Genomic DNA, 24,801 nt, shown 5'->3' with positions numbered 1-24,801 from the left:
AAATACACAAGTCATGCTGGCATACAAACTGTGTTCAACTGCAGTTAATCTATGCTCTGCCACATCAAAATGTATTCAATTTAAAAGATTTTCCTTTATTAAAAAGGAACTATCCATAAATACATCAGTTAATTACATTTTCAGCAATAGCAATGTATTTCATTCATGTATAGACAGAATTTGAAATAATTTTAATGATAAATAGAACTTAGAAAAGCAAAACCTTCTCTTACTGTACAATAATATCTAAAGATTGATGCTAATGCTTAATCCACACAAGGCAATAATAAACACCGATTTGACAGACTGAGTAATGATCGTATCATTATGGTACGAATAGAGAATCAACAAGAACACCACAAATTATAAACTGTAAATTTGTTTCTCTTTACTAGTTTAAGCAAACATACTTCAGTACCAACAAATTTGGGTACATGTAGTATTATCTTTATTCAAAATGTTGCTGACGGAAAATTGTAGAGGTATATTTTGATTTTTTGCTAACTGATCCTTGCATGGCACAGATACTGTACTTATTTTCAAAGGGCAGCTGTTAAGGAGAGTGGTTCAGTGTATCAGTCCGCATACATTGTAACTAAAGTTACCTCAATGTTGAAAACGTTGCATGCGTTTTGTAGGATTATTTATTCTCCCTGGCCTGAGGGAAGACCTTGAGTTGGGGTATGGACTGTATTAATGCAATTGTAGGATTGTCCAAGTACATCATGACTTGAGTGAATAAATATAAGTCCATTATCCAACACAATTACCCTAAATTTATGTATAAACAGAAGACTCCCTACTTTTATCCCGCTGACATCATGTGACTTTTGCCTCCGCCCGAGCTCATTTGCTCCCGAAATCCTCATCCATGTCTTTGGAATAGAGATAACAATGTTGTCAGGGGTGGCCTCCCATCTTCCACCCTCCATAAACCTGAGCTCTTCCAAAACATTACTGCTTGGATGCTAACATGTAGCAGTCCTGTTGACCCTCCGCCCGTCCTTATACTGCTCAACAGTGATTCAATTTAAAATTCTCATCCTAATCCATGGCCTCATCCTTCCCTATCTTTATAATCTTGAGCTTGCAACCCTCTGATATCTGCACTTCAATTCTGGCATTTTGAGCAACCCCGATTTGAATCACTCCATCATTAGCAGCCTTGATTTCAGCTGCCAAGGCTTGAAGCTCAGGAATTACCTTCCCATAACTCCACCCCCTACATCCTTTAAGACGTCTCTGAAAATCTACTTCATCCATGCTTATGGTCATCTGCCGTAGTATCTTTTGTGGGGCTTGGTATGAACTTTTATTTGGCAACACTCCTGTGAAGTTTTACAAAGGCACTATATAAATCCAAGTTTGTTGCAGAATTTCTTTTTACCCACATGAGCACTTACCCTGAGCTGTTATTTCTCATTGCTGATACATACACAGCCTACAATAAAATCTGTTACCTCTATGTATATTCAAGACTTTTCAGAACTGATATCAGAAGCACAATTTTATCATTTTTTATTGTCCAATTTCACAGACCTTGTATTTTACAATTCCTGATCACCTTACCAAAGCAGGTTTACATTTCAATGCCTGAAAACGGAATAAGAATCGGATCTGTTAGTTAGTGGTTTAAGCTACAAGACATGATATAAACACAATGCACAATATTTATCAATACTTCTTGTATTTCAATAATTTATGCATTTGTAACAAATTCTGTGTTTGCATTCATACAAAATAAAATTAAGCACTCATTGTTTCAGAATTTACAGTGCAATGTGAACATTTTTAATTAAATGAAACAAACTACAGTTTTAGACACAAGAACTTATCTTAAGTACACATTTTAAACAATGACTATACTATTAGAAGTACTGATCAGGCTTGTAATTCTAGAAGATGTACTACCACAACAGGTCTTATAGTTGAGAAGTCAGCTTGCACGATTTATACAGTACAGATGTCCATTAGTGTACAAATCATTCAAACCAAGTACTAAAGAAACTGTGCAAGGCCAAACATTTGATTACTTAAGTGGGCAATTAATGTTAAATATATGGAAATTTCTGGGGTGGGGGGGGGGGGGGGGGGGGGAGAATGGGGAAATCAAATCATTAGCTGGACAGCATTAAACCCACAAGTCTTCAGCACAAAAGATCAGCAAAAACAAAATATAACCCCAATTCTTTTCCAATTGAAATGTTTACCACTGACCTGCTACTGAAATTTGGGGAGTTTGTGAAACAGTGTCAAAGCATTTATTTATAGTATCCATTGATTACAGTTTTTAAAAAAGTGATTTCTGCCCATTCTTTAAAGAAAGAAACCAACAAGTTTTATAAAGGCTTGACCCCAAGTAAAATATATTTATCAGTTCCACTCAGCCAATGTGAAAACATGCCATGGATAATGTTATCCCCTTTACACTTCTAAGCAGAAAAAAATTTACACCCTGGCATATACAATAACTTCAGATTCCTTGCTTTATCCTCACTGATTTGATTTACTCAACACTTGGTAATTTCAAACAAGGAACAATGTACGCAAAACAAACAAGGGTTCACAAAACCAAAAGATCAAAAAGTTTATTATAAAACATTTTGCCTTGAAGAGCACATTTTTCTAGGTACCAACCTTTTAAAATAGTTGTTCCACTGTAATCGTAACTGTATTAGAAAACTTTAAACTTAAGGGGGATCTTAAAATAGGTAAAACATTTACAAGATGTAACTTGACTAGATTTATCCTGAAATACTGTCATGTTTGCACATCCAATGAAAAAAGGTACAAAAATTGCTTCTGAATGCAAATAACTGAATGCTTAAGAATTGCCATGGTATTTCTATTGTTACATCACTTTCACAAACCAAAACACAAGTGACAGTTCAGTGTGATTAAGAAACGTCTCAAAACATCTGGATGCCTAACAGACAAATCAGTGAAAAGTGAGGCTCATTAGGCTTTTAATTAATTTTGATGACTTCAAAACATCCCAAGAACCATATTTTCATTGATATGATTGCAAGGGATAAGATACTTATTATGTTTCAAAAGATGCATGAATTGATCATTTAACCAAACAAACTTGACTCCCAATGGCTTTGCCCCCTTGTGGACAGAGTCCATAATGCATATATCTGTTGGGCATCCAGTTGTAGTGAAACTACAACATCCTAATCTTTAAATATCTGATCTGCTGAATAGTCCAAAGCGATGAGAAAACCAGTTCAATAAGGATTTTAATCTTAACAGCTTTCCTGGACCTAACCCTCAAACAAACAAGTCACTGAACTGAAAACTGTTAGGTACTGCCTAGACCTTGTGCCATGGCTACTCGTTATGAACCAACACGTGTAGAAGTGGTTCTTTTGTCTGAGAAGAAGCTCCTGAGGAGAACCACCTGGCCAAGACTCACAACCAACAAGATAAGAGCTTCTCCAATGGACCAAAAAGCAACCCTTGAGTTGAGGTCTTCAGCACGACTTCGGCCTTGTGCTTCCCTTAAACGGAAATGAGTTTGGTAATCGATCACAGACTTCATGGCTTCGTGCATTGTGACACAAGCTGACTCCATCTGTTTTTAAAAAACAGGAAAGCATAAATATTATGAACGAAACAATTTTGTTGCAGAGCTCTGAGGTGCAGAGGGATCCATGTGTCCTATTTCATGAATCATAAAAGGGGCAGCAAGTAATTAGGAAAGCTAATAGAAGGCTATTGTTTATTGTGAGGGGCATTGATTACAGAGTAGGAAGGTTATGTTTCAGTTGTAAAGGGCACTGGCGAGACCACATCTGGAGTATTGTGTACAATGTAATAGAATAGAATACCTACAGTACAGGAGGCCATTCGGCCCATTGAGTCTGCACTGATCACAATCCTATCCAAGCCCTATTCCCGCAACCCCTCATATTTACCCTGCTAATCCCCGTAACCCTATGCATTTACTCGAGCTAGTCCCCCTGACACTAGGGTTAATTTAGCATGGCCAATCAACCTAACCCGCATATCTTTGGACTGTGTGAGGAAGCCAGAGCCCCTGGAGGAAACCCACGCAGACACAGAATGGGCAAACTCCACACAGACAGTGACCCAAAGCTGGAATTGAACCTGGGTGCCTGGCCACCTTATTTAAGGAAAGATGCAAACGCATTGAAGCAGTTCAGATAAGGTTTACCTGGAAGGGTGGATTGTCTTATGAGAAAAGGTTGGAGGGGTTAGGTTTGTATCCACTAATGTTTAGAAGAGTAAGAGGCGGCTTCAAACCCCTACAGTGCAGAAGGAGGCCATTCAGCCCATCAAGTCTGTACTCACTCTCCGAAAGAGCAGGCAAAGGCATAGGCCCACCCCCTGATCTATCCCCGTAACCCCACACACTTATCCCGCTAATCCCTCTAACCTGCACATCTTGTGACACTAAGGGACAATTAACATGATCAATCCACCTAATCTGCGCACCTTTGGACTGTGGGAGGAAACTGGAACGCCCAGAGGAAACCCACGCAGACATGGGGAGAACATGCAAACTGCACAGACAGTCACCCAAGACTGAAATTGAACCCAGGTCCATAGCGCTGTGAAGCAGCAGTGTTAACCACTGTACCACTGGCTTGATCAAAACCTTTGAGATCCTGACTCTCAACCAACAAGAGCTTCTCCAATGGACAAAAAGGCAATCCTTTACCACAGACTTCATGGGTGGATGCGGAAAGGATGTTTCCTCTTGTCAGAGAATCTAGAATAAGGTGTCACTGATTAAAAATAAGGATCACTCATTTAACATGGAAATTAGAATTTTTTTCTCTCAAGCGGATGAACAGTCCTTGGAATTCTCTTTTTTAAAAGACAGTGGGAGCAAAATCTTTGAATATTTTTAAGTCAGAGCTAGGTAGATTCTTGATTAACAAGGAGGTGAAAGATTAGGGATAGGCAGGAATGTGGAGTTGAGGTTACAATCTGGTCAGCCATGAACTTATGAAATGGCGGAGCAGGCTTGAGAGGCCTACTCCTACTTTTTATGTTGTAGAATCTATATTAACATGCAAGTTTACTTTTAATGCTTAATAACTAATTTTTGCATACATTACAGTTGTTCACGTGAAGCCATCGTGTGGGAAATGCTTTTAAGATACTTGGCTGAAAAGCCAAAAAAAGTGTATTTTTTCAACCCAAGAACTTTATTACTTTTGAAAACTCACTGACTTCAGAATATTGCTAAATAAACAAGTCCAAAGGATTACATGCTCATTGGAGAAATATCTAATTCAGAATGTTGTGAAGCAGTTTTATTTTGAAACTACGCAGAACACAAGGACCCTGACATTTAATGAGATAGGAACAAAGAATATTGAGCACCTTAGAGTTTTAACTCCACGGCTTGTATGTTTCATGGGTGGAAAAAGATCCAGATGATGGGGGTGGCATGTGTAGATAAACTTGCTAGAAATGGACAAAACACTCATGCTTCTCTTGGCCCACAAGCAGTGCTGTTTAGCATGGTGGATATAGTTCCTCTTGCATCCTTTTACCTGCATACCCAGCCAACATTGCTTTAAATAGAAACACCTCAAATGGAGGTATGCAACCTCCCTAAAAGATTTCAACAACTAACATGCCTCCAGAAAGCAGACTGATGTCCTGGTCCTTGCTCTGTCTCTATTAAAACTATAATTGGGCGGGCAGGGTTACTGTTTCAGCTCAACAGTTTAACTTTCCACCGAACCCAAACTCTCATTAGGAGACTAAAATTAACTCTTCAGATCTCTAAATGGTCATCAGGAAGCCAAAATCAGCACTGCTCATTATGGAATGATGCCCGAGAAACAACACTAACAAAGACTCTGAAGTACATTATCCACCTTCACTGACAAATCATTGCACTAGTGTTTTGTAGTACAAGGTATCAAAATTTATTTCTCGAACAGTTGAATTTAAAAAATCAAATATGTACCACTAAATCTTAAAGCTATCACTCTGCGTTCTACCTGAAATGAAATCTATTAAAATTTTTCATGAATCCTATGCTCCAGTACCTGAGTCAGTGCCGAGACCCTGTTTTCATTGGGAAACAAAGGAGGGTCATCCCCAACCTGGAAATCAAAATACACGGTTTTGTGTGTGAAGGTGGAAAATTCATTGCTGAAACAGAACTTGTAAGTTCCATTTTTAGCAGCCGTGAAGGTGAAACTGTCGTACTGTTTTTTCATCTCTTTGTACAAAACTGCACCATCAGCATCTTCCAAACGACAGTCTACATCATAATGACCACCAGTAATGACCTGTTAAACACAGAGTTTAAACAATTTAGGTGTGCAAAATTCATAAAATTCATAAGTAAACAAAAAAATGTATAAAATTTTCACCAACTCAGATTTCACTACCAGAATACATTGTAAGCTAAATCAGAAAATGCTGGAAATGTTCAGCAAGACACTCAGCATCTGTGGGGAGATAAACAATGTTAATGCTTATGATGAAGCTAAAACATTAACTCTGCTTTTCGCTCTACAGATGCTGCTTGACCTGCTGAATGTTGGTAGCATTTTCAGTTTTTATACTCATTTTCTGTACCCACAACATTTTAGTTTTGTTTCAGTCAAATCAGATTTGTAAAAGAGGGGTTAGGGGCCTATTGAATGGAAATAGAGAACAACAAAATCCACAAAATATATGTTTCAAGGCAAATGATTTAATCTTGGTGGTATAAGAAATTAAACATGAAGCTTTGAACGATTACAGTTCTCTTTGTATGCCACATTCTACTCATTGTGCAAGACACATTATACTGACTTGAAAGCATAGGGGCTTGCATTCATCTTTGGTAATGATGTCAAATACAATGTAATACATAAATACAAATAGTTATCTGTGAGACTAAAAAAATAATGAATTATTGCAAATTTGAGCAATGGATCCATTATACGTAACTAAGACTTTTGATTCAGGTATAATGCAATACAAAAATCTAATGCTTTACTGACAGTTTTCAGAAAATCTGCCTTATCAACATAATGATCATATTGGGCTCTCATCTTCAGCTCTAAGAAAAAATGTTGAATGCTACACAAATCTATAGCATGCAGCTATAATCATGTCCCTTCACTTTTAGACTACTTACCACACCAGCACCAGCTCAAAATGTGATTTTAAAAGCAATTCAACTCAACCACTGGTACCAAAATAAAATACCAAATGCTCAAAATTACACAGAGCATAGCTGACAAGGTTCATGGAAAACAGCTGAAAAAAAATGCCAGAATCAGTGGGTGTGTCAACTGAGCAGTGTTAAAAAGGCAAAATACTGATTAACATCTCATTGGAAGCACTCCACCTAAAACAAACCCTTCTTATTCTAATAGAGATGATTTCCAATTCGCACGATTTTCTGTAGATTAACAAGACTAACTTTTGTTTGCGTCTTCCATAATTATATTCTCATGGAGATCAAAAACTAAATTTAAACTGATATGACTCTTACAGAAAACAACAGCAAAATATATATTTCACTTCAGAAATGCAAGTTTCCTATTATTTGCATCTGAAGATGCAAATGATAAGATGCAAATCTGCAAAGGTGTAAATTTGACCCTCCTTCTTATACAACTTCTTCGTCTCATTGGTGCCAAGGACGAACAAGTCCTACATCCCAATTCACACATAATGACAGAGCAGTTAGCAAGGGCAATTTCTATTTATATAGTACTGTGAACATAGTAAAATGCCCCAAAACACTTAGCAGCAGCATTATCAACAAAATTTGATTCTGAATCACATCGGGAGATATCAGCACAAATGATCAGAGGTTAGTTTTCAGGAGCATTTTAAAGCAGGAAAGAGGTGCAAGAGTTTAGAGGGGGAATTCAAGAACTTAGGGTCTTACAGCTGAAGGCCTAGCTACTAAAGATGGAGCAATTAAAATAAGGGATGTTCAAAAGGTCCAAATTGGAGGCACACAGATATTGAGGTTTGTGGACCTGGAGCTTATTACAGAGATGGGGGGGGGGGGGGGGAGGGGGGACAGGGTACAGGGGCTGGAGATTCACATGAACATGAAGGGATTTGAAAATAAGGAAAGGGTGTCAAAACAAAATCAGGCATTGCTTAACCAGGAGCCAATGTGAGCTTAGAGTGATGGGTAACAAGAAATCATAGAAACCCTACAGTACAGAAGGAGGCCATTCGGCCCATCGAGTCTGCACCGACCACAATCCCACCCAGGCCCTACCCCCACATATTTACCGGCTAATCCCTCTAACCAACACATCCCAGGACTCTAAGGGGCAATTTTTAACCTGGCCAATCAACCTAACCCACACATCTTTGGACTGTGGGAGGAAACCGGAGCACCCGGAGGAAACCCACGCAGACACGAGGAGAACGTGCAAACTCCACACAGACAGTGACCCGAGCCGGGAATCGAACCCGGGACCCTGGAGCTGTGAAGCAGCAGTGCTAACCACTGTGCTACCGTGCCGCCCCTAAGACTTGTAAGGGCACAGGCAACAGAACTGTGGATGATCTCAAATGTATTTTGTATGAGCAAGCAGAAAAGGGGGGGGGGGAAGAGGGGTTAGTGCAAGTAGGGCTCAGGCATCTGCTTTAGATGACCCCATGTTTAGAGGGTAGAACATGGGAGGCTATGATTTTATTGGAAATAGTCCAGTTTGGCTGCAACTAAAACATAGATGATTCAACAGCAGACAAATGTAAGGCAAGAACAGTGTTACAGAAATGGAAGTAGGTGCAGGTGCGATTGCAAGAACGTCGCTCTCGTTCAAGCGTCACCCGAGGTGGCAAACAATTAAATTCATGCTCAGATAGCAGTGGGACAATGACAGACAATTGCATTGGGCCAGTTCCTATCGACTGTCACTAGCACAATGAATGTGGTGTACAAGAAGAAATTTAATGCCAAGCCATCAATTGGGCTTGTGATCCCTGAGAATATGACATAACATGTCAGAACTACTCATAGCGCATCTAAAAAAAATTCCACCTCCCTCTCCCCCCTCTGATAGCCGCCTTCCTCCACACTATCCCCCTCCTCCCTCTGATTCCAGCCCGGGCCTTACCTGGAACTCCAGTGTACATTTGGTGCCTTGCACGATGTCCTCGTAGAAACACTGCTTGGCGTTGTCGGGTAACTCGAAGGTGAGCTCGGAGCCGCGGACCAGCGGCACCAGGAGCTGGGCCCACAGCAACTGCAGCAACAGCCTGGCCCACATGCCGGCTCGGGCTGGCCTTACCTGGGGGCGGTGGGGAGGCAGTATCGGGTCGGGAGGAAGTCTGGGAGCCGAGGCCGCCGCGGACTTTCTCTGCAAACGGATAAAAGAGGCGAACCGGCGAGTGCGGCTCCAAGCGCTCAAAGTCCCGGATGTTGAGACACAGGAACCAGACGTGGCACCGCGGCCCTACCCGGATGTGTGACCTCTCACCCCGCGTCGGAGAAACCGCGCCTGCGCAATCCCGCTGGCTGGCAGGGAGGGGTGTGGCTGGGAACCACACTGATGTTAAAGTTGGTTCATTCTGAAGAGTTGATATTTGGAAAAAATAAACATAGTTATAATTGTGAGGGTTTGAAACCCCAAAGTATATTATGAAGTTAGCCTTGACCCCATATTTTACATTTGATTCAGGCATTGGGGTGAGCATTAGGTGTTTCACTCCAGGTAGGGTTAAAGTGACCCACTAGGAAGCTTTTATCAAAACAAACTTTATTTAAGAACACAGAATATAAAAAAACAACTTTGTTTTACCAATTGAAGGACTTAAACATGACACAATATAATTCTTAACAGCTAGCTATCTCTATCGTTCCAATCTAGCAGCATCCCTGGATAGACATAAATCCCTTCTTTAGAACCAGTTGACACAGAAAACCAGATATGCTTACATGGCTACTCAGTTTCTGGCCTTATAACATCTCTGGAGTATGATCTAGACAAAATACTTGTCTTCTAATTCTCATGCAGCAGCCTCCAGAGAAAGTTCCACTCCCAAACAGCAGAATCTCAACAAGAGAGATTTATTTCTCAGCAGATTCCAGTCTTCAGACATCAAAAAAAGTGACTTCTATCTAAAGATCCCAAAAAACAGACTGCCTTGAGTTCGCCATGAAAAGACAAAATAACAGAACCCTGCATTAGTCCAGGTTAAAATAAACATTGTGGCAATTAAAATCAATTATGCTGCTGCAACAACAATACAGTGCTGCTGTGTACAGACAGAACAGTTCCAATAAAAAAAACAGATCCTGCACAAAAACCACGACAAACACACTTCTTAAAAGCACACTTCTTAAAAGCACCGTCATATTATACATGCTTACTTATAAAAATTCAGTAATTTTACCCCAAGGCCACGCAACTGTCAAATCTCCATTAATCTGAACCCTCCTTTACCTCTTGTTATTTTAAAGATACTATTCCTTAATTTGACCATATTTTCTGGTACATACTTAAGTTAGTATATTCTGTCCCTTCCTGACACACTCTAGTTACTATTACCCATATCACTACCTTGCATTATTGCCTTGCCCTTTCTCTTTAACTCTGCCAATCTCCTCTCAAGTGAAATCTGAAACCTCATGCCCCCTCTACATCACCTCCCCCTACCCCCAGAGACAGACAGACAGACATACACACAGACACCTACTATTTAAAGCCCTTTCTACAGCCTTAGTTACAAAACTCCCAAAAACACCAATCTTGGCGCGGTTCAGCAGAAGGCTGTGGAGGCCAGGTCACTGAGTGTCTTTAAGACAGAGATAGATAGGTTCTTGATTACTAAGGGGACCGGGGTTATGGAGAAAAGGCAGGAGATGGCGATGAGAAAAATATCAGCCATCATTGAATGGCGGAGCAGACTCAATGGGCCGAGTGAGAGAGAGAGTGTGAGAGAGTGTGAAAGAGAGTGACGGAGAGTGAGAGAATTTACATGTGGCTTAGTTGGTAAGGTTCTGTTTTTAAACTGAGTCTCTGGCTGCTCATTCTCTCTCAACATAACCTCTTTCTTAACCCTACATATTTCATTGGTCGCATCATGCCAACTGAATCCCACCACCCCCCCCCCCCCCCCCCCAACAACTACATTTCTTTACACTCTTCCACCTTGAATCAGCCCCTGTACCACGATGCTGTGGTCAGCTTGCTCATCCACCCTGCAGTCCCTGCTGTTGTCCACACAAGAACCTGCAAGAACCTTGAACCTGTTGGACAACTGAAAGGGCTGAGGCTCATTAGTCCATTGCCTCACCAGCCTGCACAACCACATGCCCCTGACCACAGTGTTATGGATAGGAGGGGAATTAATTTGAATAGCCTTGATTTCTCCTCTCACTATCTGTCCATAAACATTAAGGTGTTCTTGATTCCTGATTTCCCCCTTTATAAGTGATGGTGTATTTTCCCCAGCCCTACAGTTTGGAGTGATCCAATCCTCTATTGATAACCCCACGCAAACTTGAGATACGGTAACATAAGAGGGTTGGTTTATACTACACACACAAAATGTGGGAAGAGGTTTTGCAACATCCGCCCCTTTTGCACTCAGAATAAAAGAGGGCTGTAGGAAAGAAAGGAGTACAGGGCCAGACCACAATAAAAATAAGTGTTATGGTTTCACATGAGTCCAGAGTCCTATATCAAAAGTCTAATAGTGTATTCCTTCAGAGGTTAGCAGGCTGGAATTGTTGCAGGGTGATCGTCTTTCCAGAAGCAAGGACTTCCATGATGGAAGAAGGCACACAGATAAATTAGTCTCGTGGGCAGCATACAGGAGTTTTGATATTCTTATAGTTGACAGGGTAGATGAGGGCCAGGCATTTACCTGTTGTTACCTGTTAGGTAGTAAAATGGTAAACTGCTGGGGTTCAGTTCCATATGGCAACATAATATGTTCTGGCAGCTTGGGGTAGGCCATGTGACACACTTCCCATCACTTCTCCTGAAATTTGGACAAAGGATGTATTTTTCCATGTCTGGAATCTTAAAGGTCTAATAGAGGAATCAGGGCCCCTTTTTTCTGTGCAGTCACACCAGCAGGGATTTTCTTCTTCTGTTGGTCAGGTTCAGTGATGGGAGTGTGATGCGCGATAAATCACACGGGAGGCAGGATGTACCCGGGAAATAAAGGCTTTTATTGCCAACAATAACGGAGCTACTATATACAATCCCAGACTAAAGGGTCACCAGGCAGAGCAGTGACCTTTATACCTCTCCCAGGAGGCGGAGCCAACTGGGGTGTACCATAGGACTATATTAACAGGTAGAACAGCCCAACCCTAACCCCAACAGTAACATATCTACAGACTCATAGTACTGGTCAGACCATGGCTCAGCACTCCTGGTGGTAACCAACAATGGTTCACCACATTCACCCCTCCTTTGAAAACAAAGGCCAGCGGGGCACAAAAAACAGAACAACTGTTCATCTGTCTATAAGTTCAAACGATTTGGGGGACCGCACTGTCGCTGTGACCTCCTCAACACCGGCGATGACGCCGGTTCAGGCAATCGCGGTGACCTTCTCTCCAAGACGGTGTCCAGTGACTCCTCCAGTTCCTCACGGGCCGGTAGACCACGAGGTGGTGACAATCCGCTGGACTCGAGCACGCCTCGAGGTGGCGACAATCTCCTGGACTCAGGCAAGCTGTACATGGGAGTAAGAGGGTTAAGTGGTGGTCCCGATACTGCCCGCGCCGTGTCAGGAGGAGAGATAATGGTCGGAGGTCCCTAACTGGGGGTGTGGGAGCAACTGGGGTTTCCAAGCCCCCTGCTGGCGCCAGATCTCGAATCGAGACCGTGTCCTCTCGCCCGAGAGGATATGCCACATAGGCATACTGAGGGTTGGCGTGGAGGAGATGGACCTGTTCAACCAAAGGGTCGGACTTGCGGGTCCTAACATGCCGCCGCAGGAGGACAGGTACTGAGTACGTCAACCAAGACGGTAATGAGGTCCCAGAGGAAGACTTCCGAGGGAATGAAAACATTCTCTCATGAGGAGTAGCGTTGGTTGCCATACACAGGAGTGAGCGTATGGAGTGGAGCGCATCAGGGAGTACCTCTTGCCAACGGGAGACTGGAAGACCTTTAGACCTCAACGCCAGTAAGACAGCCTTCCAGACTGTAGCATTCTCTCGTTCAACCTGTCCGTTACCCCTTGGGTTGTAGCTCGTGGTTCTACTAGAGGCAATCCCATATGAGAGCAGGTATTGCCTCAAGTCATCGCTCATGAACAACGAGCCCCTTTCGCTGTGGATATAACAGGGGTAACCGAACAGGGTGAAAAGATCCCGTAATGCCTTGATAACCGTGGCAGCGGTCATATCAGAACAGGGAATGACAAAAGGGAATCGTGAGTACTCATCAATCACATTGAGGAAGTACATGTTCCGATCTGTCGAGGGAAGGGGGCCCTTGAAGTCCACACTCAGTCTTTCGAAAGGACGAGTGGCCTTAATGAGGTGTGCCCTGTCAGGTCGGTAGAAGTGCGGTTTGCATTCCGCGCATACCTGGCAGCTTCTGGTTATGGACCTGACATCCTCCACCGAGTAGGGTAGATTCCGGGCCTTTATGAAGTGGAAGAGCCGAGTGATCCCCGGATGGCAGAGGTCATTGTGGAGAGCCTGTAATCGATTCTCCTGCACACTAGCGCATGTTCCACGCGACAGGGCGTCCGAGGGCTCGTTGAGCTTCCCTGGACGGTACATGATATCATAATTGTAGGTGGAGAGTTCGATTCTCCACCTCAAGATTTTATCATTCTTGATCTTACCCCGTAACGTGTTGTTGAACATGAACGCCACGGACCACTGGTCCGTGAGCAGAGTGAACCGTTTTCCCGCCAAGTAATGGCGCCAATGCCGAACGGCCTCCACAATGGCCTGGGCCTCCTTTTACACCGCAGAATGCCGAATTTCAGGGCCTTGGAGGGTGCGAGAGAAAAAGGCGACGGGCCTGCCCGCCTGGTTAAGTGTGGCGGCCAGGGCGAAATCAGATGCATCACTCTCCACCTGGAAGGGGATGGACTCATCAACAGCACGCATCATGGCTTTCGCGATGTCGGCTTTTATTCCTGCAAAGGCTAAGCGAGCCTCTGTTGTTAGGGGAAAGGAGGTAGACTTGATGAGCGGACGGGCTTTGTCCGCGTAATTGGGAACCCACTGTGCATAGTAGGAGAAGAAGCCTAAACATCTTCTCAGTGCTTTGATGCTAGTGGGCAGGGGGAGTTCGAGGAGGGGACGCATACGGTCTGGATCAGGGCCAAGGACCCCGTTTTCCACCACGTATCCGAGGATAGCTAGGCGGCGCGTGCGAAATACACACTTCTCCCTGTTGTAGGTCAGATTCAGGCGAGATGAATCTAAGGAGGTTGGCATCGTGGTCCTGCTGGTCATGGCCGCAGATGGTGAGGTTATCCAGGTACGGGAAGGTAGCCCGCAGCCCATTCTGGTCCACCATTCGGTCCATAGCACGCTGGAAGACCGAGACCCCATTCGTGACACCAAAGGGAACCCTTAAAAAATGGTACAGGCGACCATCTGCCTCAAAGGCCGTGTATTGTCGGTCCTCTGGGCGAATGGGGAGCTGGTGGTAAGCAGATTTTAAGTCGATGGTGGAGAACACCCGGTACTGCGCAATCTGGTTGACCATGTCAGATATGCGCGGGAGGGGATACGCATCCAGCTGCGTGTATCTGTTAATGGTCTGACTATAGTCTATGACCATCCGGGGTTTGTTCCCATTCTTAACCACCACGACTTGCGCTCTCCATGGACTAGCGCTAGGTTGGATGATCCCTTCCTTGAGGAGCCGCTGAACTTCAGATCGAATGAAGATCCGATCCTCAGCGCTGTAACGCCTGCTCTTTGTTGCGATGGGCTTGCAGCCTGGCACGAGATTCTGGAATAGGGAGGGTGTGGTAATCCTGAGCGTCGAGAGACTACATGTGGAGCGCGTTGGGCAATTTAGAGGCTGCGGATCTCCCACTGAAAGCGGAGGGAGTGGCCCATCGTACTGCAGGGTTACACTCTTCAGCTGGACCATAAAATCTAGTCCTAGGCGTATCGGCGCGCAAAGGTGCGGTAACACGAGGAGCCTGAAGTTCTCGTAAACCGTGCCCTGCACCGTCAGGTTGACCACGCAGCTCCCTAGCACGGTGACAGACCGGGACCTTGACGCCATCGAAATTGTCTGCTTGACAGTCCGAATCTGGAGACCACACCGCTTCGCGGTGTCAGGGTGAATGAAACTCTCCGTGCTCCCGCTGTCAAACAAACAATAAATCTGGCGTCCGTTTACCTGTATGTCCATCATGGACTTGTCGAGTCTGTGAGGCTTGGCCTGGTCCAGGATGATTGACGCCACCGTTGGTTCGTGGGCGCAACTGCAGGCAGCTGAGATGGTTGATGACGGCCCCTGCTGGTCATTCGCAGTCGGTGCCGACCAAAATGGCTGCCCCCATAGGTCGCACGTGGTCGATGGCGCCAAAACCTGTGGCCCCTGCAGGTCGCACGTGTCTTGCGACTCTGTCGTTAGGAATGGCGACGTCCTGGGATCGCACGTGGTGGAAGACCTCGAAGACGCAGAAGACAAGGAGGCCGGCTCCGGGGAGTCACACGCTGCACTGCTGTGTTTGGAGAGTGGTTTGGTCTGGCATACTTTGGAATAATGTCCCTTCTTGCCACAAGCGGAGCACAATACCGCTTTAGCTGGACATCGCTGCCGAGGGTGTTTCACCCCCCCACAGAAGTAACACCGCGGGCCTCCTGGAGCTGCTGCCGTCGTCAGGTCCGAGGCTGGAAACGCAATCGCGCAGTTTTTCGATCCCGCTGAATAAAGTGGAGTCTGCGGCTGCACCTGCCACAATGTCCCCACGCGGTCGTCGGGGTACATCTCCAGACTTTTGGAAGCCGTTTCTAGAGCGTCAGCTAACTCTATGGTTTTAGTGAGATCGAGGTTACCTTGCTCCAGCAGCCGATTCCCGCCACGAACGCATCTCGAACTAAGTCGCTCATGTACTGGGCTGCCGACACTGGCTTGCAGTTGCAGGCTCTGGCTAGCTGCTGAAGTTCACACACGTACTGTTCCATCGTTTCGCCGGGCTGCCGCCGTCGAGTGGCTAGAAGGTGTCGAGCATGGATCTCATTCGGCGGTTTGTTGTATCGCTTTTTGAGAAGCTCGAGGGCCCCTTTGTAGTCTGGGACCTCACGAATCGCTAAGTATACAGCGTCGCTTACCCTCGCGTGGAGGACCCGGAGTCTGTCGGCGTCGTTGTTGACCGCTGTGGAGGCGTCGAGGTAATCTTGGAAATACTTCAACCAGTGGTCGAAAGTGTTCGATGCTCCCGCCGCACGTGGGTCCAACGTAAGCCGCTCGGGTTTCAGCATTTGCTCCATGGTTTTCTTTTGTTTTAAAAAAAAAATAATTTTACTTGTTGGCAATAAAATTGATGCGCGATAAATCACACGGGAGGCAGGATGTACCCGGGAAATAAAGGCTTTTATTGCCAACAATAACGGAGCTACTATATACAATATACAATCCCAGACTAAAGGGTCACCAGGCAGAGCAGTGACCTTTATACCTCTCCCAGGAGGCGGAGCCAACTGGGGTGTACCATAGGACTATATTAACAGGTAGAACAGCCCAACCCTAACCCCAACAGTAACATATCTACAGACTCATAGTACTGGCCAGACCATGGCTCAGCACTCCTGGTGGTAACCAACAATGGTTCACCACAGAGTGGAAAGTATCGCAATAAATAGTCATGTTTTACGTCAGTGTAAATACGCCCTCCCCCCAATCAGTGACATGATACAGTTCCCAATGGTTAGGAACATCATTATAATAAATGAACCTAATCATCAAGCTGCTAGAATCACCCCTCCCTGTCAGAAAATCCATCCACAGCAGCATAATGGCAGAACGGCGTGAATCATTGCTGGTCTCCAAAGGCATGCATCCGGAGACCTCAGGCGCGTGCACTGCTAAGGGGGAGGGGGTCCTGTTTAAATTTTGCGTGGGCACCAATCCCTCCGGGCACTGTCTAGGAACTGCTTCCTGGCAGTGCTTGTACCCAGGAAGCAAGAGGGCTGTGCCCAGGCAGTGCCGTTGGATGCCCAGATGGGGGTGTCAGGAAAGGGGGTTGGCGGGGAGGTGGTGGGATTGTCAGGGTGAGCTGATTTGCTCGTTCTGCACTTGGGTGCTCTTTAAAAATGGTGCTCTGATCCTCACGCTTCTAAGTTGCTGGCAGGGCTACATGAGTCAGAGGCTGCCCCACCAATAATACATCATGGAACCCCCCGCCTTCAAATTTTTTTCAGAGAAAGCCACCATTACCGTTGACAACTTCAACGCCGCTTTAGCTGCTCGACATTGGCTTTTGCCGATATCAGGTAAAATCCTGGCCACTATCTTCATTATCTTATGGTATTTGCTACCAAATAAACCTGTTGGACTTTAACCTGGTGTTGTGAGACTTCTTACTGTGCTTACCCCAGTCCAACGCCGGCATCTCCACATCATGGCTATCTTCATTGGCCAGAGCTCTGGCTTCGAAATGTGAAGGGTGTTGGTGCATTTCTTTGGAATTTGATTTTCCACAGCCTCAGGGGCATGAGTTCCTTTTTAAAGATAATGAGTATGCTGCTGGTTTTCTGAAGGCTAAAAATTCCTCCAGTATGAGTCTTGGCTTGTCAGGCATGCCCGCATAAAATCATTGTCCATTTCTAAAATAAAATCATAATTTTATAGCCAGGTTTACATAGATGCATATCTCCTTCCTGCCTAAGCGGTGTGATTGCCTCCTTAAACAAAGCATCCAGTAACTTTCCCCCTCCCCTGATTCATTACAGTCCCTGAAGCTCAGATTCCAGCTCATCAACACTGAGCTGCAGACACTTGCTGCAGATTATGGTGGCTATGGATCACACTAGTGTACACCAGGTCCCACATGCCACAGCTGCAGCACATTGTCTGCCCTGTTAATTTATCTCGTTCTATTCAACTAATTAAGTACCAAATTTAGAAATATCACTCAACTATTATCTGTAATCAAGCAGTTTAACTAGATAAGCAATAAATTTAATGCAATATTTATATCGTCCCAATACTAGTTTAAGCTATTCTCCTCTGAAAAAGGCTAAAATTTTCAGTCACTAACCAGTTACCAACTTCCTTATCTAATTATTGCCCTTTAATGCTCACTAGGAACTGGAGGCTGCAAAAGCGTAAAAAAAACACTTCCCTCCTCCCTCTGCACCAACTCCCCAACTGCACAAGTTAGCACTCATTTCTCAGTGCTCTCAGATCTCATTGTCTTCACTCTGTGCTCTCATTTGGCAAGTCACAAAATGTGTCTGCTTTTACAGAAGGCTGGTAGTCACACCAATGTTTCAGCTGTTAAGTTAGCTTACTATTGTAATTAACACCTATTTAGGCAACCACTCTCAATATATTGACAGGTAGCTGCCACTGCCAGGCTGTTTCTGTTAAACTAAACTTTCTAACTAGCTTAAAAGCATACTACCGGTGCTTGAAATCTGAAATAAAAATAGAAAATGCTGGATAAACTCTTCACAGATGATCTGGCACTCTCTGTGATGAGAGAATCAGAATTAATGTTTCCAGGTCTGTGCGACTCATTTTCAGAGTTCAAGGTAAGAAGGGAAAGGTTCAGTGGAGATGTGCAGGGGAAGATGTGCGGGGTAAGTGGCATCTCCACATCAAGTTTTTTACACACAGAGAGAGGTGAGGGCCTGGAATGCACTGCTAAGTGAGGTGGTTACGTGAGGCAGACACGTTAGCAACATTTAAGACTTATCTGGATAGACATATGAACAGACGGGGAATAGAGGGATAGAGGCGGTTGGTCTAGTTAGGACAACGTGATCGGCTCAGGCTTGGAGGGCCGACGGGCCTGTTCCTTTGCTGTACTGTTCTTTGTTCTTTGAAGTGGGAGGGAGGTGGTGCCTTGTTAGAAACATAGAAAAACTACAACACAAACAGGCCCTTCGGCCCACAAGTTGTGCCGAACACATCCCTACCTTCTAGACCTACCTATAACCCTCCATCCTATTAAGCTCCATGTACTCATCCAGGAGTCTCTTAAAAGACCCTATTGAGTTTGCCTCCACCACCCCTGATGGCAGCCGATTCCACTCGCCCACCACCCTCTGTGTGAAAAACTTACCCCTAACATCTCCCTTGTACCTACCCCCCAGCACCTTAAACCTGTGTCCTCTCGTAGCAGACATTTCCACCCTGGGAAAAAGCCTCTGAGAGTCCACCCGATCTATGCCTCTCAACATCTTATACACCTCTATTAGGTCTCCTCCCATCCTTCGTCTCTCCAAGGAGAAAAGACCGAGCTCCCTCAGCATATCCTCATAAGGCATGCCACTCAATCCAGGCAACATCCTTGTAAATCTCCTCTGCACCCTTTCAATCTTTTCCACGTCCTTCCTATAGTGAGGTGACCAGAACTGAGCACAGTAATTGTTGTCAGACATTCAGAGACTGTTTAAGTGACTTGGTATTGGAAAGAGGTTGCTGTGAAGGGGTCCACCCCTGCCTTCCTGCTGATCTTCCTCCAGATGTGGAGATGCCGGCGCTGGACTGGGGTAAACCTCCTGCCAGCTTCTGATTTACCAGCAGCTTTTGGTGGGTGAGACTCCTGCCCCCAGGACCTTTGATCCTGTGGATGACCTGCCACTGACCAGTTAGTACTTGAGTGGCACTTAATTCAGTGAGCCTGAAGTGGTGATACTGGGTGTTCGCCGGCTTTCAGCTAGTGGGTGTGACCGTTGTCACTTCCTTTAAATTCCGCCCATCATCAATTTGTGCTCACTCTCCATTTGTGGAGCTTCTTCCTCCTGTTAGTTGTAAATGTACAGTGGTTAGTACTGCTGCCTTACAACCAGGGAGAAGTTTAACAACACCAGGTTAAAGTCCAACAGGTTTATTTGGTAGCAAAAGCCACACAAGCTTTCGGAGCTCCAAGCCCCTTCTTCAGGTGAGTGGGAATTCTGTTCACAAACAGGGCATATAAAGACACAGACTCAATTTACATGAATAATGGTTGGAATGCAAATACTTACAGCTAATCAAGTCTTTAAGATACAAACAACGTGAATGGAGAGAGCATCAAGACAGGCTAAAAAGATGTGTATTGTCTCCAGACAAGACAGCCAGTGAAACTCTGCAGGTCCAGGCAGGCTGTGGGGGTTACAAATAGTGTGACATGAACCCAATATCCCGGTTGAGGCCGTCCTCGTGCGTGCGGAACTTGGCTATCAGTTTCTGCTCAGCGACTCTGCGCCGTCGTGTGTCGTGAAGGCCTCCTTGGAGAACGCTTACCCAAATATAAGAGGCCGAATGCTCGTGACCGCTGAAGTGCTCCCCAACAGGAAGAGAACAGTCTTGCCTGGTGATTGTCGAGTGGTGTTCATTCATCCGTTGTCGTAGCGTCTGCATGGTTTCCTCAATGTACCATGCCTCAGGACATCCTTTCCTGCAGCGTATCAGGTAGACAACGTTGGCCGAGTTGCAAGAGTATGTACCGTGTGCCTGGTGGGTGGTGTTCTCATGTGAGATGATGGCATCTGTGTCGATGATCCGGCACGTCTTGCAGAGGTTGCTGTGGCAGGGTTGTGTGGTGTCGTGGTCACTGTTCTCCTGAAAGCTGGGTAGTTTGCTGTACTGTTCTCCTGAAGGCTGGGTAGTTTGCTGACAACGGATGAATGAACACCACTCGACAATCACCAGGCAAGACTGTTCTCTTCCTGTTGGGGAGCACTTCAGCGGTCACGAGCATTCGGCCTCTTATATTCGGGTAAGCGTTCTCCAAGGAGGCCTTCACGACACACGACGGCGCAGAGTCGCTGAGCAGAAACTGATAGCCAAGTTCCACACGCACGAGGACGGCCTCAACCGGGATATTGGGTTCATGTCACACTATTTGTAACCCCCACAGCCTGCCTGGACCTGCAGAGTTTCACTGGCTGTCTTGTCTGGAGACAATACACATCTTTTTAGCCTGTCTTGATGCTCTCTCCACTCACGTTGTTTGTATCTTAAAGACTTGATTAGCTGTAAGTATTCGCATTCCAACCATTATTCATGTAAATTGAGTCTGTGTCTTTATATGCCCTGTTTGCTGACTACCCAGCAAACTACCCAGCCTTCAGGAGAACAGTGACCACGACACCACACAACCCTGCCACAGCAACCTCTGCAAGACGTGCCGGATCATCGACACAGATGCCATCATCTCACGTGAGAACACCACCCACCAGGCACACGGTACATACTCTTGCAACTCGGCCAACGTTGTCTACCTAATACGCTGCAGGAAAGGATGTCCCGAGGCATGGTACATTGGGGAAACCATGCAGACGCTGCGACAACAGATGAATGAACACCACTCGACAATCACCAGGCAAGACTGTTCTCTTCCTGTGGGGGAGCACTTCAGCGGTCACGGGCATTCGGCCTCTGATATTCGGGTAAGCGTTCTCCAAGACGGCCTTCATGACACACGACGGCGCAGAGTCGCTGAGCAGAAACTGATAGCCAAGTTCCGCACGCACGAGGACGGCCTCAACCGGGATATTGGGTTCATGTCACACTATTTGTAACCCCCACAACCTGCCTGGACCTGCAGAGTTTCACTGGCTGTCTTGTCTGGAGACAATACACATCTTTTTAGCCTGTCTTGATGCTCTCTCCACTCACGTTGTTTGTATCTTAAAGACTTGATTAGCTGTAAGTATTCGCATTCCAACCATTATTCATGTAAATTGAGTCTGTGTCTTTATATGCCCTGTTTGTGAACAGAATTCCCACTCACCTGAAGAAGGGGCTTGGAGTTCCGAAAGCTTGTGTGGCTTTTGCTACCAAATAAACCTGTTGGACTTTAACCTGGTGTTGTTAAACTTCTTACTGTGTTTACCCCAGTCCAACGCCGGCATCTCCACATCATTACAGCCAGGGACCCAGGTTCGATTCCCAGATTGGGCCACTGTCCATGCGGAGTCTGCACATTCTCCCTGTGTTTGCATGAGTTTCCTTCGGGTGCGCCGGTTTCCTCCCACAGTCTGAGAGACATGCTGGTTATGTGTATTGGCCATGCTAAATTCTCCCTCCATGCACCCGAACAGGCACTGGAGTGTGGCGACTAGGGGATTTTCACAGTAACTTCACTGCAGTATATGTAAGCCTACTTGTGACACTAGTAAATAAACTTAAACCATTCATAACTGGTGTGGCAGAATTGCAACACTTTGGTCTGATCAGTTGGTTGTAGGAACTTTTGTCCTTCCTATTGCAAGCTGATAATGCTGTTTAGAATGCATGTCCAGGGACCATCCCATTTTATTCAGAAATTATAGAAAAAGTGAGGAGATCTTAAAAAAATGCACATGGGCAAAAAGAATTGGCTAATGGCTAACATTAGAAGGAACCTGGAGATATTTTGTAAGTATATACATAGGAAAAGGATGGTCAAAGGAAGGATCAAGAAAGGAAAGCTTTTGGAAGTATGGCGACTGGCTAACATAGAGTCATAGAGGTTTACAGCATGGAAACAGGCCCTTCAGCCCAACTTGTCCATGCCGCCCTTTTTTTAAAAAAACCATTAAGCTAGTCCCAATTGCCCGTGTTGGGCCCATATCCCTCTATACCCATCTTACCCATGTAACTGTCTAAATGCTTTTTAAAAGACAAAATTGTATCCACCTCTACTACTCCCTCTGCCAGCTTGTTCCAGACACTCACCACTCTCTGTGTGAAAAAATTGCCCCTCTGGACACTTTTGTATCTCTCCCCTCTCACCTTAAACCTATGCCCTCTAGTTTTAGACTCCCCTATCTTTGGGAAAAGGTGTTGACTATCATAAGACCATAAGACATAGGAGCAGAATTAGGGCACTCGGCCCATCGAGTCTGCTCCGCCATTCAATCATGGCTGATATTTTTCTCATCCCCATTCTCCTGCCTTTTTCCATTACCCTGATCCCCTTAACAATCAAGAACCTATCTATCTCTTTCTTAAAGACACTCAATGACCTGGCCCCCACAGCCTTCTGCGGCAAAGAGTTCCACAGATTCACCACTCTCTGGCTGAAAAAATTCCTCCTCATCTCTGTTTTAAAGGATTGTCCCTTTAGCCTGAGGTTGTGCCCTCTGGTTCTAGTTTTTCCTACTAATGGAAACATCCTCTCCACATCCACTCTATCCAGGCCTCGCAGTATCCTGTAAGTTTCAATAAGATCCCCCCTCATCCTTCTAAACTCCAACTACAGACCCAGACCTCAACTGCTCCTCATACGACAAGCTCTTCATTCCAGGGGTCATTCTTGTGAACCTCCTCTGGAACCTTTCCAAGGCCAGCACATCCTTCCTTAGATACGAGGCCCAAATCTGTTCACATTACTCCAAATGGGGTCTGACCAGAGCCTTATACAGCCTCAGAAGTACATCCCTGCTCTTGTATTCTAGCCCTCTCGACATGAATGCTAACATTACGTTTGCTTTCCTAATTGCCGACTGAACCTGCACGTTAACCTGAAAATAATCTTGAACAAGGACTCCCAAGTCTTTTTGTGTTTCTGGTTTCCTAAGCATTTCCCCATTTAGAAAATAGTCTATCCCTCCATTCCTTCTTCCAAAGTGCATAACCTCACACTTTTCCACATTGTATTCCATCTGCCGCTTCTTTGCCCACTCTCCTAGCCTGTCCAACTCTTTCCGCAGCCTCCTTGCTTCCTCAATACTACCTGTCTCTTTACATATCTTTGTATCATCTGCAAACTTAGCAACAGTGCCTTCAGTTCCTTCTTCCAAATTGTTAATGTAAATTGTTAAAAGGTGTGGTCCTAACACCGACCCCTGAGGCACACCACTAGTCATCGGCTGCCATCCTGAAAAAGACCCCTTTATCCCCACTCTCTGCCTTCTGCCAGTCAGCCAATCCTCTATCCATGCCAGGATCTTACCCTTAACACCATGGGCTCTTAACTTATGCGGCACCTTGTCAAAGGCCTTCTGGAAATCTAAATAAATCACGTCCACTGGTTCTCCTTTAACTAACTTCCTTGTTACCTCCTCAAAGGCATGACCTCCCCTTGACGAAGCCGTGCTGACTCAGTCCTATTTTATCACACACTTCCAAGTACTCTGCGATCTCATCTTTAGTAATGCACTCTAAAATCTTGCCAATGACAAAGTCAGGCTAACCGGCCTAAAATTTCCCGTCTGCTGCCTCCCACCCTTCTTAATCCGTGGTGTTACATCAGCTACTTTCCAGTCCTCTGGGACCCTTCCTGCCTCCAGTGATTCCTGAAAGGTCACCACCAATGCCTCCACAATTTCCTCAGCATACTAAATGAATACTTTGCAACTGCCTTTGCTAATACAGCAGCCAAACAGGAGACATTAGCAATATTTTATTGGATAAAAATAGGTTATGTGAAGGTACTTAAATGGTTAGCTGTCCTAAGCTTAAAAAAATACCCAGTCTGAATGGTATGCATAGAGAACCTGCAGAGGGTTTAGATAGGTTTGAGTGAATGGACAAAAATTTGACAGATGGGGTATAATGTGGAAAAATGTGAATATGTCCACTTTAGCAGGAAGAATAGTTTAGAAAAACAGTATATTTTTTAAATGGAGAAAAATTGCAGCACTCTGAGGTACAACGGGATCTGAATGTCCCAGTATATGAATCACAGAACGTTGGCATACAGGTATAGCAAGTGATTAGGAAGGCAAAATGAACATTATCGTTTATTGCAAGG

General features: G+C 45.0%; 1 protein-coding gene across 1 annotated transcript; it reads right to left on the bottom strand.

The window, feature by feature from the left end:
• Positions 1–1,494: 1,494 nt before the first annotated feature.
• On the bottom strand, positions 1,495–9,408 carry tmed7 (transmembrane p24 trafficking protein 7). The gene is made up of 3 exons (XM_078214633.1): positions 9,075–9,408; positions 6,036–6,281; positions 1,495–3,577 (listed from the first exon to the last, which is right to left on the bottom strand). Exons 1-3 carry the CDS (start codon positions 9,225–9,227, stop codon positions 3,341–3,343), a joined length of 636 nt encoding a protein of 211 aa, XP_078070759.1. The 5' UTR covers positions 9,228–9,408; the 3' UTR covers positions 1,495–3,340.
• Between the last annotated feature and the right edge of the window lie 15,393 nt (positions 9,409–24,801).

Source organism: Mustelus asterias, chromosome 6 (assembly GCF_964213995.1).
Source record: "Mustelus asterias chromosome 6, sMusAst1.hap1.1, whole genome shotgun sequence".
NCBI classification, from domain to species: Eukaryota; Metazoa; Chordata; class Chondrichthyes; order Carcharhiniformes; family Triakidae; genus Mustelus; species Mustelus asterias.
Note: the sequence above shows the minus strand (reverse complement) of the source record. Positions and strands in the feature narration are given on the sequence as shown.

Excerpts from the sequence above, each read along its gene's own strand:
- tmed7 (XM_078214633.1), bottom strand. The coding sequence starts at position 9,227 with ATGTGGGCCAGGCTGTTGCTGCAGTTGCTGTGGGCCCAGCTCCTGGTG. Across the intron at positions 6,282-9,074 it reads AATGTACACTGGAGTTCCAG|GTCATTACTGGTGGTCATTA; the intron begins GTAAGGCCCGGG and ends TGTGTTTAACAG. Across the intron at positions 3,578-6,035 it reads GGGTCTCGGCACTGACTCAG|ATGGAGTCAGCTTGTGTCAC; the intron begins GTACTGGAGCAT and ends TTTTAAAAACAG.